The sequence below is a fragment of the Xiphophorus maculatus genome, chromosome 18 (genome assembly GCF_002775205.1).
Source record: "Xiphophorus maculatus strain JP 163 A chromosome 18, X_maculatus-5.0-male, whole genome shotgun sequence".
NCBI classification, from domain to species: Eukaryota; Metazoa; Chordata; class Actinopteri; order Cyprinodontiformes; family Poeciliidae; genus Xiphophorus; species Xiphophorus maculatus.
In genome coordinates, this window is record NC_036460.1 from 18,277,462 (window position 1) to 18,292,153 (window position 14,692).

General features: G+C 36.9%; 1 protein-coding gene across 2 annotated transcripts in view; it reads left to right on the forward strand.

The window, feature by feature from the left end:
- grm5 (glutamate metabotropic receptor 5) overlaps window positions 1-10,882 on the forward strand; it is a 68,850-nt gene extending 57,968 nt beyond the window's left edge. For both annotated transcript variants that reach the window (XM_023351520.1, XM_014470358.2), the window contains exon 18: window positions 897-10,882. In XM_023351520.1, coding sequence (XP_023207288.1) covers window positions 897-1,974 — 1,078 coding nt within the window. In that variant the 3' untranslated portion in view covers window positions 1,975-10,882. The remainder of the gene's footprint in view (window positions 1-896) is intronic.
- The last annotated feature ends 3,810 nt before the right edge of the window (window positions 10,883-14,692 follow it).

A 14,692-nucleotide genomic window follows, 5' to 3' on the forward strand; every position in this document is an offset into this window, starting at 1 on the left:
AGACATGCTTGATCAATGTTTATACCAAATGTTTGAACAGCTGAAAAAAAAACTTGCTTTACCTTCACCAGACGTTGAAGTCCAACTTTGAGCTAAACGCTGCAGATGCCACAGCAAATCGACTAATGTCTAGATCAGTATGCAGCCTGCGTCTCTATAAGCCCCGTCCTGAATGTTCATTCAAAGGGGATTTGAGTTCTCCCATCTCTACTCCAGTCATGATGGTTTAATCAGGAGTTTCTTTTTAGATTAATCACACTAATTAACCTGACAAAAAGACAGAGGAGCATCGAAGGACAGATCTCTTGAACTCAGGTAAAACAGGGAGGACCCATAGGGTCTGGCAAATAAACGTAAAAAGAAAATTTAGAAAGGCAGGAAATTAAAATTGATATAACTATGTGTATTATGTCTATGTATAATACATAGATACGTTTTTTTATTCAAAGTTGCAAAGAAAATTATTATTTCTAAAATCCAAACAAGTTGCAAGCTATCTTCTCATTCCAATTACTCAAACGCATCAGTAAAAGTCCAAAATTAACATGAAATCCATGCCAATGAGGAGTGTGTGTATACCCTTTGACCGACATGTAAATCTCTGTAAATGAGGCGAAGCAAAGGCGATTTAAAAGCAAAACAAAACATGAGATCTTGTAAATAAAAAAATGAAGGCAGAGAAAAGTAATAAAATTTATCAGCATATAGAGTGAAACTGATTTATGTGGTTGACACAAAGCTCCCGCTGAATGTTTTATTTATTATCTGCAATTACTTTGCACAATTATTAAATAGGCTTGGAAAGCTAATGAACAGAATATTGAATTTGCTCATCTAGATCCAAGCGCTAAACACTTTTTCCTCTTCCTTTTCTTGGTTTTTGTAATTTTCCACAGCTCAAATGGTAAATCGGTGTCTTGGGCGCAGACAGAGCGCAGCGGTTCTCGAGGCAACCACCTGTGGCAGCGGCTATCCTTCCACATCAAGAAGAAAGAGAACAATCAGACAGCGGTCATTAAGCCCTTCTCCAAAACCTCTGAGGAGCGGTACTCTGGGGGATCCGACTTGCCTCCACATGTACCTCTGCCCTCCCTCCCTTCCATGTCCTCCTTGCCCACTCATCCTGACTGCGTCACAGACAAGACTCTCTATGAGCTCTCAGAAGCAGAAGAGCACTACTCAATCACCTATCGCCCGCAGACGCCGTCGCCGATCAGTACAGTCAGCCAGAGGATAGGAGCCAGTTTGGGGGAGGAGTCCCAGGTGGCCTGCATTTCTAAGTACTCTAGCAGCGTCTGCAGTGGCGGCAGCAGCAGCAGCTGCGGGCCTCCGAGCAGCGGCTCCGTTGCGGCTGGGAGCGATGGGCGTCTGGTGGCCATTGACAACCGTCCACCGCCACGCCAGAATTCGCTGATGGATCAGATCAGCTGTGTGGTGAACCGCTTCACCGCCAACATTACTGAGCTCAACAGCATGATGCTCTACCCCTCGCCGACGCACACGCACAAACACACTCCCCCCGCCACTCATCCCCCTGATCCTTACCTGCTACCCCGGGAGATCCCGATGCCCCCGACCCTCACCACCTATGCTGACGTCCAGCCCCTTCCCCACATTGAGCCCAGTCTGGGCAACCGGGGCGGCTGTCCAGTTCACTCCATCCCTCGCTCGCCTTACCCCCTTCAGCCTCCGCCTCATCCCCACACATCCCCGTCGCTCTCCCCCATAAGAGGAAGCCTAGTCGCCTGCATCCCCGACTCCCCACTCAGGAGGGTTGAGCTGGAAGAGGAGCTCATCGCTCTTACTCCTCCTTCGCCCTTCCGTGACTCTTTGGGATCCAGCAGTGGCTCCCAGATCTCAGAGACTGGTTTGTTTGTCCCTCCTGTCCCCAACCACCCACCCCCTTCTCCTCCCTCACCTAGGTACACAAGACTGACTCTCAGAAACTACAGTCAGAGTTCCTCCTCACTGTGAGGGAGAGGTGATGATCTGGAAAAAGTAGATCAAACAGGACCGTTTGATCACCGTTTGGAGTCAAAACCCGAGGAGACGTCGTCATGGAGGGCTGGTTGGTGAAAATACCAAGCTGTGTTTGTGTTTACATGTTTACAGTGAGATGCGTGTACTAGAGACCGGCAGGATGTCGTATCTTCTCGCCGTCTTTATTGGTTGAGAATTGAAAACGGCCGCTCTGACTCGGAGGTGTTTCAGTAACAGCAGAAATTCTTCCTGGAGGTTCTCTGTCATTTAGATTGGGCTAGTGGCCTTAAGGTAACTTGGCTGACAACTAATTACAGATTCTGTGTGTGCGCTTCAGTGGGCCTGAGTGTGTTTTTGCTGTATCTTAGAGAAGGAGAGGTGACAGGAATATGGCAGCAGAGTGCCTGTAAGAACTACAAAGGGACAAGCTACAAAGGGCACATACCGAAATATATTTGCTAACACAAATCACAAAAGTGTGAGCACATGATTATAAATAAAGTGTGTGAGGAATAGCAGTGGATTTATAGGACACATAAATTTTGTCTTCAGTGATAAAATCCAATTAGTGTCTAATTAAAGTGCATTGTGTGAACAGTGTTGACATTCTAAAACAGTGTTAATCTAGAACATTTTGTTCCAAAAGCTTAGTTTATTTTGTTCAGCTTTCATCACATCAGTGTGTTTTCATATTTTCTACTCTTCCAGTAAGTCTGAATGTATATTTTCTACATTATTCCTGAGGCAGTTGGGACCAAATCTTTTGTAGCTCTACGCCTATAACTTGAGACAGGGAGAACGAAGGGGGTGTGGCGAGACCAGGCCTCGTTTTTACTGTGAACATTTCCAGTATTTAGCTCTCACTCTGGTGGATCATTGGGAAGGATCTCTCCTTAAAGCTTTTCTGCTAATATGTGGCATTCAGAAATGCATTCTGAAAGGCTTAGCTGGATTCCAGTCATGACATTTTCCAGATACAATATGTCAGTAGGTGGCGGTAACCTGTTTCATCTAAAACAGTGCTTTAAATGGAATTAGAATGAAAGTCATTAACATTTACAGTGGAGTACAAATTGACAGTTGAGCTGGCGGTTTCAGTCTTATAAAAGGTAATTTGTTGAACAACCTTTTTAATTTTAAAAGACAAATTAAAGTTATGCATTTTTTCCATTTATCCATTGAAATGATATCTTTTATCACAAGTTCCATAAAAAGCAGTAAGAAATGACTGACACCTAGCATAGGCAAATGTTCACAATCAAGAGTAAAACACTGACATGAATATCGTCTAAAATCATGATATATATTTCCTTATTTGGGGGGAGAAACTGCTATCTTGCTGAGAGTGAGGGAGAGTCAAGGCTAGGTTGGTACATACTGTAGTTGCAATTTGGAAATGTTCTGGGATTTGCTCATTGGTTAGGCTCTGTTATTAATTATACTAGTTGCTAGTTTATTTGTTAACGTTTTATTTGCTCTAACACAAAAAGCTGTGTTCACAGATGGGTATTTGACAACACAATGTCAGATTTTTCTTCTTTGGGAAAATGCTTTTTGTTTTTTTCCAACTGGGAGCTGAAAACAAACAAACAAAAACATCTGACTACAAGTAGTTAACACATTGAGAGTTTTCAAAGCCAAGTTTAGTCTGTGATTCTGACCCCTCCAATATGGGTAACAATTGCAACACCATGCAACCCTGGGTAAATACTTATGTAATGCATGAGTCCATCAAAAATGTCATCAGTTGTAAAAGAAATGTATTGTTCAGTAGTTTGTATTAATCAATAGCATAACAATATGTGATATTACCGTGAAATCACTTGAATAAATCAGAACTAAAAGAATAATTAGACAACCCTAACCCTAACTTTCACATTACCACTTTAAACCATAGTTTTTTTGTTCCAGCTTTTCATCATACCAGCCCATTCCTTATCATATACCAATATGAAATTTGGACGTTTTGTTTTCAGTCTTGTGACGACCCCTCCAGTCATCACATCTGTGTGTATCAGCTGCTGTTCTCTCTCTTGCTTTGTCGGGTGACCTCTTCAGATGTTGAGTGGAACATAAATTAATAGGTTGTAGTTGTAATCCCTTTGACTTACAGCTTAAATTGTGTTATTGTTGGTTGTGTCTAAAGAATGTGTGGGTTTCTTTGTGGGTTAATTGAATTTACCGACAAAGATAACGTTGAAAAAAATTGACCCAGTTTGCTTATGAAGATTTTCAAAATAAAAGTTATCTTCTTTTAGCATTTTTCAGCGGACAGTAAGTACCTCTTGAATTTCTGTCTGGTAAATACATCAGGACATTTTCAGGATGCTTCTATTGAGGGAACGTAAATCAGAGTTGTGTAATTATTATCAGCTCACTCTCAGCGAAAAAGCAAATCTCTTCTCTTACATTCAGATTTTATGTCAGTTGCTTCCTACTCAGGCCTGGTCCTGTGTCATGCATCCTGAAGATTTAACTGTCTCATAATCGGACACGTTTTTGTAGATGTCTGAGCAAACTGGCTTTGTGGAGAACTGGGGATGCCTTTAAAGCGAATGTATTTACATGTGCCAACGCTTGCTTTCTGGGTTGCAGCAGGAGAGATGTGCAGATGAATGCATTCCACACAACCCCTCCGAGAGACGAGGCCTTTGCTTGTGTCAGCGTCAACAAAAACCGCCCACAGTATTGGTTCATTGGTTCAGATGCACAATACATGCATTTTTACTTTAGTTTGGTTAACTGCAGTATGTATGACTCAATTTAAAAGAAATTTCAAAAAGTGCTTCAAAGTGTTTCCTGTGACATATTGTCCACTACCGTCTCCATGTATTTTCTGCACCATGTGCATTTGTCTGCTGTGAGGGAAGAAGCTGTCTGATGTTTGCTTAACATTTGCGCTCCACTGTAGCCGGCAAGAACAAACTCAGACAAAGTGATCTTGTAAATAACAAGGGCATGCAAAGACAGACCTGTTTTGTTTAAATTAATTGAATCAAGATGAAAGACAGTTTATTTACATATCAACCAATGTTAAAAAAAGAGAAAAAAAATCTGATGTTTTTAAGCTGTTATAACATACAGTACAAATACGTGTTACGACTAGAGAAACTGTGTTCCTACGCTGAATGTGTGAGTGACAAATCCTATTCAAATGTCTCGTAATTGAACAATATTATGATACTTGCTATTAATATGATTATTGTGCCAAAGGGGTAAGAGGTGTCTAGTTTACTAGATTGTGGGTTAAAATATGTGGTTTCATATAAAAAAGAAAAAAAAATAATGTAAATTGTTTCTATTGTTTTGGATACATTTTAGATAAATATTTCATATTTTTCAGTGTAGAAGCAATATTATCTATATGTATACAAGGTCCACATCTGAGGTTTTATAAATCATCCAAAATTGCCACTCTTATTACAAGCCCTCTCTGGATAACTCTGTAAGGATGGTGGGTTGATAGCTTGAAACTTTGCTTTGCTTTGTATTTAATCTGTATTTGTTGAAATTCATTGTTATTTTCCTACTCTTGGTTTATACTTTAATCACATTTTTACTGTTTATCCCTGGCTGTAATCATATATAATTGATTGAATAGTATGTAAAATGATGTCATACTGTTAATTAGGACAAAGTAATGAAACTAATTGGTCCAAAGAGGGGGGGAAGGCTGATAAACACAAGGTTATATGATTTTGAACACATAAAACAAGGAATTACATCTGACCTGTTGTCAAAAACCATCATGTAGGGTTCCTAAGGATTTTTGAAAAGTATGGATATTTTAGAAAAGTATTTGTTTTTCCATTAATTTTCTCATGTTCTGTTTTCTAAGAAAAAACATGTTGTTTTTTTATTTTTCGTTTAAATCAGTGAGCACATATTCAAAGTCCATTCCACCTAAAGTGGCAGGTTGTATACTGCCTTAGGTGGAATTGCCGCAAAGTCAACTGGTACTTTTAATGGCACCGTCTGGTTGTAAAACATAAAAACCTAATAATACTTGTCAATGGAAAACATTTTTAAAATTAAGTTTTGTAAAGTGCAATTAAATTGCTGACTATTTCTTATCGTGACATATTTTGCATAAAGGTGACAGAGGTTAGCTTAGCCCTTATTCATAAGTTGAGTTTGATTTTAACGTAATTACAAATTCGCAAAATCAATTCCTTTTTTTCTTGAAGAGGACTTTAACCTTGTAATATGTTTGTTTGTTGTGTGTGTGTGTTTTTTTTTTTTACATTTTATATTATTTTTAAAGCATGCAGGAATAATGCAAGCATATTGCTATCCAACCAACAGCTGTAAATTTGAAGTGAAGCTTTTTACTCAGATGTGAAAAATTGTTCTTAAGAAATTTGAAAATACAAGTCTGGAGAAGAATTAACCTTTCAGATAGAAATTGTGTAGGAATCCTGCACCTGTATTAATGCTGAACTGATCTGGAGAAAATGGTTTGTTTGCTGCCGTCACTGACGGTGCTCAGATTGGGTTCAGAGACAAACAAAAAGCTTACTGCAGCACTTCAGCTGTGTGTTGGAGCCTCCTGGGTGAAACGCTGAAGCCTCCGCAGAAAGCTAAGATTTATCTCACTCTCTGACAACTTGGTTTAATTTATTGTCTCTTTAATACAGATCGCTTAAAATGGTAATTATCGAACAAATAGCAAAACTAAGTAGAACAGAATGTATAACACAGTGGTGTTAAAAGCATATAAACATATTTAATAATGTGCTTATGATAAAGTCATAAGCACAGAATTAATGTAGCATTTCAACTAAATTACTTTGTTTGGGAAAGAAAAGCATTTATTTCTTTAGCAAAATGAGATTTGGCCACAAGTCTAAACTGTTTTTTAATTTTTGTTTTTCCTTTCAAAAGGCTGTTGGCTAACTCACTTTCATAAACACACTCTAATAAATTGAACGCATAATCCCTGTGCTTTAACATTTCTTTAATCCGGACATGCTCATCTGTTTAGTTGGTGAAAAAATATAGATTCCGATATTTTAAACCCCTTGACTGAACGTTTAAAACCATTTCTGTGCTTATCAAAACGTCCTTCCTGTCTCGCGTTAAAAAGTCAGCTGATCCTGATGTCATGCCCTTTGCCTCCCCCAGCATTATTTCAACAAGCTTTAGGCTTTTAGGTTTATTTGATGATATGGTGATGACAGAGGCTTTTGTTTGTCACAAAGAGAGAATCTTGTTGAATTGCTGTTGCATAAAACATAAAACGTTTTGTAAGGTCCGACACTAATGCACTTAAAGACCATGACTTCTCTACACAGGAGAAGCATATGATAGACCAAATTTCACAAAGATCAATGATGGGATTCATAGTTTTAAAGTGTTTTTGTTTGGCAATCTGCAAGTCATCAGTTGTTCATCATGCGTATCAAGTCTGCTTTCTTTTCTCGTTATTAATCATTTTAAAACATGACCTTTGAAAAGCCAGCAAAACATTATGGCAATAGTTGCATTGGAAGTATTGAGCTTGTATTTATACATATGTTTTCAATGTAGGAATCCAAAGTTTATGTCAAGGTTAAAGTTAGATGATTGCATTTTAAATATAGTCACGATTCTTTTGAATAAAAATATTTTCTAAAGTAAATTGTTGACTGCTTAGAAAAGAAAAATGACTTTTTTTCGTTTATTTGTTTCAGCTATATCCAGTGTCAGCTCTCACTTCAACAGAGCCCACAGTGAATGCTTTCCTTTAGAGCACCAGCAACATTCTCAAATGTCCCTATGCCAAAAAGCACTGAAAGCATTGAATAAAAGTTTCATACATTTCAAACTGTGCTTCGGAGACTCAATGTGAAGTGTAAAATAGTCCAGTTCAGGTTTGACCCCGACACGCCGGGATTTGAGGACTCCTTCTTTAGAACAAAAATGCCCTGCTTGCTTATTATTTTTCGGAATAAACAGATTTGTATTTATTGTGCAGACACCACTTAGACATCTGATTGTGCACTTTGTCAGAACACACCTGGAGAGACGCGTTTTGGATGTTCCATTAAACACTGTCATGTAATTATGATAATGAACATTCTTATGAGGGTAATTCGGTCATTATATTGTTATTGTTTGGGTTAGACTGTTATTGTTGATTAATGCAGTACAACCCAATGATATTCTCATTTTCTCAAATTTACATGGGTTTGTTTATGTTCTCTACACACAAAACATAAACACAAAAAAAGTCCTATTTTTAAAGCAATATACATTACAAATTGCACAAACGTTTGGAAAAAAAGTCACAGGACTACAGGTGCATCAAATAAATTGGAATGTTATTGAAACGCTATTCAAAAAATAACACTCATGCATTAGATAGATTATTCACATACACAGTTTTAACACTTAATTGTGTTCCACATATTAATCCAAAATAACCTTTCAATAATATTCAAATTTTCCAAACCTGCAAATCAACAAATCAGATTTTAATATCACCATAAGAAAAATGCTGGTTTTAAGGCACTTTGACTCTAAACTGTGCTCATTATGAGATATACGTAAACGTCCAGAATGTTCCTTTGTTTGTAGACTGTGGATGAAATTGCTGCATTTAGTAAGAATAAAGAAACTCAAAGTCTTGAGTAAGTAAAAAAAAAGTATTTTTATAAATGTGTCTAACGCTGCTAATTTATTTAAGTGCTGATTTTGTTACAGCAAAGCAAACGTTTATTATGATGTGTAATGGATCCCCTAGAAAATGATAATGTGCATAAAGAAAGGAACAAGCAGTTTAGCCTGTGTGGTCTATTAGGAATAAGAAAGGAAGCTGTATTTATTAATTTATCTTCAACATATGTAAGAAAGTGAGATAAGTTATTTAATGAGCTTGTGTTGAGTTATTTTGTTAGATTATATAACAGATGGTTGCAGAATTATGTCAAAATGGTGTGTGTATGGCTTATGAAATTTACTTTTTATTTTTATTTTTTCCTTTTAAATGCAAAAGTAAACCTTTCATTGAAGAAACACCAGTTTGGCTGTTGTACATTCCTCACACACAGATGCTCTGCTGTAGATTAATGCCATGGAAAAGATATGAATGAAAAATCCTCATTAATATCCCTGATCAGAGTCTTTTAAATAGCATAGTATTAGCTAAATAAATAAAATAATGTTGCCTGTAAAAGGAATGTTTATCTTCTCACTGCTGCTTGGAGATAATCAAAACTGTCCACTTTAATTACCGATTTCAGCTACAGCGAGATTGTACACACTTATGAGCAAATGTGCTTGTTTACTGCTTTTTTTTTCAGTGCAGATGACCTGAGCAGAAAAACAAATTCCAGTCACATCAGCAGCTCATCAACATATAAATTACCACTGAATGCTGTGTTCCAATCTGTTTGCAGCTTAGATTTATCTTCAAAACCCTAATTGAACCAACGCTCGTCGGAGTGGCAGTACTCAGGCTTTAATTTGATCAAAGGAAAGTGATGATGAGTTATCATAAACTTATTGAGAGAGAATTGGAATGAGGTAAATTCTCTCTACAGAGTGGGCTGGAATTATTAGTCTGTGTTACTAAAGATTTTATTTGGAGGTATTCACTCCAGGCAGAAAATGGTTGCTGCAGAATTTTTTTTTACAGTAAATGTCTTTCATTTAAGGCTTTCCTCTGACTCTGCTGGTGTCCCATTAGTGCAGTTTTATCATCAGTGCCTCTCTTCAGTGAACGCTTTAAAGTGCTATGTTTTTATGAGGTGGATGAACAGTAAGCAGAGAATTAATTAAACTCCAAATACATCTAAAGAGGATGGTGCGAAAATAGAAAAATCTTGTGTAAATTGCATTACAATTTCAAAATCCTTAAAATGTTACAAGTTAGCTCATATTACTATTTTTTTCTAGGGACATGAGAGATTATTTAATAATTTATATTATCTTTCATTTTATTTTATTTTCGCCTTAAGAGCTGTGCAATATAATTTGGTCTTATACAAACTTATTTGTTAAAAAAATTTACTTACCTTTGAACATTTTCAAATCTTGTAAGTTCTTATAATTAAATTACACACAGGTATTCTCTGCTTACTAGTTAAGGAACTTTTTAAGGCAGTTGGGCTGGATTTTATTCAGTGATATCAGATTAAGACTCTAAATACAAATGTCTGTCACACCTTTCAGGTTGTTTTTTTTATTTTGAAAATTATGTACTTTCCCTTCGACAACACAATTATGCTGTCCTTTCTGCTGTTCTATCTCATAAGATTCTAAGAACATACATAGAATGTTTAAGACATAACAAAATGTGAAAAAATAAATAAATGGGTGTGAACACCCATGCAAGACACTAAATGTTGCTTCCTCTCTGCTCTGCTTCAGCCATCATCTAATCTGCTCTTTTCTCACTAGTAACTCCGAGCTAAAAATATAGAGTTAGAATTTATGAAGTTCAGAAGCCTGTGCAAAATTAGACTTGGTGAACCAGAAGAAGCATTAAAATGTTGTAGTGGAAGGACAAGTAAATTCAGTCTTTTGTGGGGCACTTTTTGCTCACAGTGTGCTGCCTTTGTAGTGTGGCACTAACAAAAGTCTCCACAGTTTGACTCCCCACAGTCCGACACCCCCCTGCTAGGCAGTAAAAGACAGCCAACTTGAAATAGAAGAAAGCTCAAAGAAACCTCTTTATTTTTAACAAACATCTGTGGAAGCTATGGTTATTTTATTTTACCTCTTCTTGGTTGTGCGACCACCATAGAGTGATGTTTGGGAAAAGAACTGGGATGTGGCTTTTTGTGGTGGGGAGACTAAAATTAATGTCCGGCCTTTTAAATTTATTTTTGTTGCCACTGATAGTCATTGTGTAAGTGAACAACAAAGTACATTTGAATTAATATTATTATTGTTATTAAAAAAATCTATGTTTGACTCACTGTTTTGTCAGATTTTTGATTGTTTATGGTGCCGAGCGAAAGCATATATAACATTCATCTTCAACACAGATAAAAGAGGATTTTAAGATGCACTTGCAAATGTGATGAACGCATTTTAAATATCTTCAAAGTCCCACATTCAGATGACATGGATCATCACTAATGCTCCGCTCATCCGTTATTTATTAATGGTTAAAAAAGACAAAAAAACTCTCCTTTTTATTGCTGACAGTACTTGGAGAGAGTTGTCTGTCAGTTTCTGGCCAATTTGCTGGACATAGTCAGTGAAGGCTGCTTGACAGCACCTCAACACCCTCTGTGATATTTACTTCACCCTCCATTTCCTTCCATGTCATATAGAAATCATTATGACATGGTAAAAGGCCTTCAATATGAGTATATCCTGAAAACAGCCACCTCTCCTTACCCCTCAAAAACCATTGCATTCATCTATCTTCAGGTGTACAGGTCAAGACAGCAAAATTATCCTGCTACAGTTTATTCACTCTCCTCATCATCTCCTGATCTATCCACTTCACCCTCTTTTATGCCCTTCTGTCACTCAGTTCCGCACTTACCTTTTTCCATCTCTTTGTGCCTCTTGCAAAGAAATTGCTCTGAAACCACAGAATTGTTGCAAATGAGCAAATGACTCAAGTAGATGGAAAGCCTGACATGCAACTAAGCAAACAAGAACAGAAATTGAGGCTATTTTTTACTTTTGAAGTTATCTGGGCGTGACGTGCTTTACGTGTAATATGGTAACAGGCTCATTTGCAGGATCTGTGTCAATAACAGATTATTTGAGGGACTATCCATTTTTCAATATGAGCCTTATGAATCTCTGGCAAGTTCCCTCTATATATCATGGTCTATCATGGATACAGTTTTATCTTTTCAACCTGAAAACAAAACTGAACTGAACAAGTTACCATCTATGAGTAACATGTTTAACTCAAAGATGAACATTTTGACAGAATGCTATGTTAAAACTCAGAGCAAGCCTGAGGCAAACCATGACTTAGCCACTGCTTAGGTACCTATCCTGGGTGGGGCCCCTGAAGAGCCCTTAGCTTCAAATATGGAAACAGTTGTGTAATTGTTATAAGCCAACTTCTACCTTTGTTCCTGTTTTTCAAAAGTGCAGTTTTAGAGAAGTTCAAATTTCTTAAGTAATGTTAACACAGTATATAAAATATTGTAAACTTCTGATTGAAATTAAAAGTGTACATGTGCAAACAAATTAAATTTTGTGTGTAGTTATATTAGAAGCATACAATAGAAAATGTTACTTTTGTAGTTCATTTATTGACTTGTGTCTGAGCTGTGGTCACATTTCATGCAAGCTGCAAATGTAAAAGAAACTTTTACTTTTTTTTTATTTCCTTTATCTGCTCAGCACAACCAGTTAATCTTGACTCCTTCTTTACCATATGGAGTCAATATTGAAGCTCTGGAATTACTGCAAAAGCAATTGAGTAAGTCAGAGAAACAAGCCAATATTTACACAGTTTATTTACAGCGGCCACTTTCAAAAACATACTTTCAACAGTCTTGAATGGGATATATAAACAATTCCAGATACCTGCCTTCATCAATGGCTCAATTATTAATATTAAAATATGTTATCTTAAATTTACAGTGTGCACCAAATGAAGCGGGGGTGTCCCGGTGGGCTGCAAGAGGGGTAGCAAGTAAAATTTTGAAATGGACCCCATTTAGCTTTAGGCTGGCCCTGGTGAAACTATTTTATTGACATTGAAAACTTGAAATTATAGATTTTTTTTTTTTGAGTCATAAAAGAACTTCACGGTATCGGTTTATTAATTTTGGTTGACTCAAGTCATTCATCAAACAGCCTGTAGAAAATTGGAAGAAGTTACTTGGATTTTAAATTTAATAATCCGCTCTCTTTCAGCAAAATGTTATTCAGTTATTGTTGTTGTTATTGTTATTAATTTATTAGTTATTTATTCGTAAATAAGAAATCCAGTTGAAATGTGAAACATTTTGAAGAAAAATCTTCTTTATATGCCTATAACAAAAATGTAAACCTTACATTAAGTGCATCCTAGAGTGAATATGTCTGGTTTTAATTACCGACTTGAAAATAAAATCAAGAGAAGTTCAGCCTGGCATTCAATGCAATCTGACCGGGTCCTTGACCCAGCCTGACAATGAATCAACACAACTAAAAAAAAGAGATATTTGTGGCTTTAAAAAAGGTTGAAGAAATTGGATTTTCTTCTTCTGTAAAGATTTATGGAGGATTGAAAATACTAGAGAGCATGTCTAAATCAGCCTTTGTCCTCATGTTACACTGTGTAGCAGGTTTGAGATGTTTCTGCATCCTGTTTCAAACGGACAAATTACCTGCAGATTGCATTCTCATTCAGCAGAGACCTGCTCAAGAGCCATCATTTATTTTTAGGATTTATACACAATAATGTAGAAGTAAAAATTATGTGTGTTCTGAGAATCAGGTCCAGGAACCACTGATGTAAACAAAATAAGTCAAGTCGCATCTTGCATTGGGAAACTTGGATTACATTTGTACAAAAAGGGTGAAAATGTTTTCTGTCATGCTATTGAATACGTGGTCAGCAAGTTATTATTACTGGGGACTATGGGAGGATTCCCAGCTTGAGCAACATCATGACACTGGAAAGTGTATCAGTTTTCAGGCCAACATTTCTTTCATTTTCTATTTTGTGACTTCCCTGTCGAGCTGATATATCAATTTAATGGAGGTCTATGTTACTTGCAAGGGCACAGGGTGTGCAGGTGGAGGCAAACTCCCGTAGAAGTCATTTTTGCCCATCTATAACACTTCTTCCTCGGACTGTCAGACACTTAATTACCAGTCTGACCCTTTTTGTTGACCCTGCTAGTAGTTTCAGAACCTTTTAATTAACACTTCATCTCCCTTTGTTCCTTATTTTACTCTAAAAGTGCAAAAAATGAATTTCACAAAATCGGGACTCCCATTGTAAGTTTTGTGACTGACATAATAGTGCATAGGTCCAGTTAATTTTTAATGATCCCACTATGCAGATGTATGAGTCAGGGTGATGTGATGCCATCCTTCCTTTAACATTTGCCATTGTAACAACAAATTCTCTGTAATTCGCACATTAGTGTTTTTTAGATTATTAGATCTGGTAACACAATATCAGTGATACTGAAAAGTTTTTGAACTTTAATTTGCCCATAAAACAATTCTTCTACTTTGTTGTATCCCTCTTTCTGGTTGGAAAAACCCTGTGATGCAGTGAGTAATCCTCACACAGTGTCTGACAGCCTCCATTTACTGCTGCCAGTTGTATGTAAATAGAATGAGACTGGTTTAGTGCAATCGGGTGGGGTCTATATATAAAATCTGAGTGGGCAAAGGGGTGTCATGACAGTATGTGGTTAACAGTGAGTGTCAGGCTGTGTTTTTGTTTTTCTATTCCTGTGAGGATTCTTAGGTGACTGCACACCAACTGATGGAGACCTCCCATCACCATGGTGATGAACCTGAGATCAAATAAAATCACGTATTTTCCTGTTTTTAATAAATGAGGGCTTGGTTTAGTGCTAAAATAAGGCTAAGGTTAAGATTTTTTTTTTTTTTTTGTATAAAGACATTTATGCAGTATTTCCAAAGTATAAGGGAAGCATCATGTTCATGGGGCAAGAACATAAATTTTATCAAGGTGAAAACCTTTTGTTGCACTTTGCTCAGGTATGGATGTATTGCATGGATAACCAGCCATGATGTTCCACCAGATGAGTCCACTTAAGTGCAAACAGTGTAAGATTAAAGT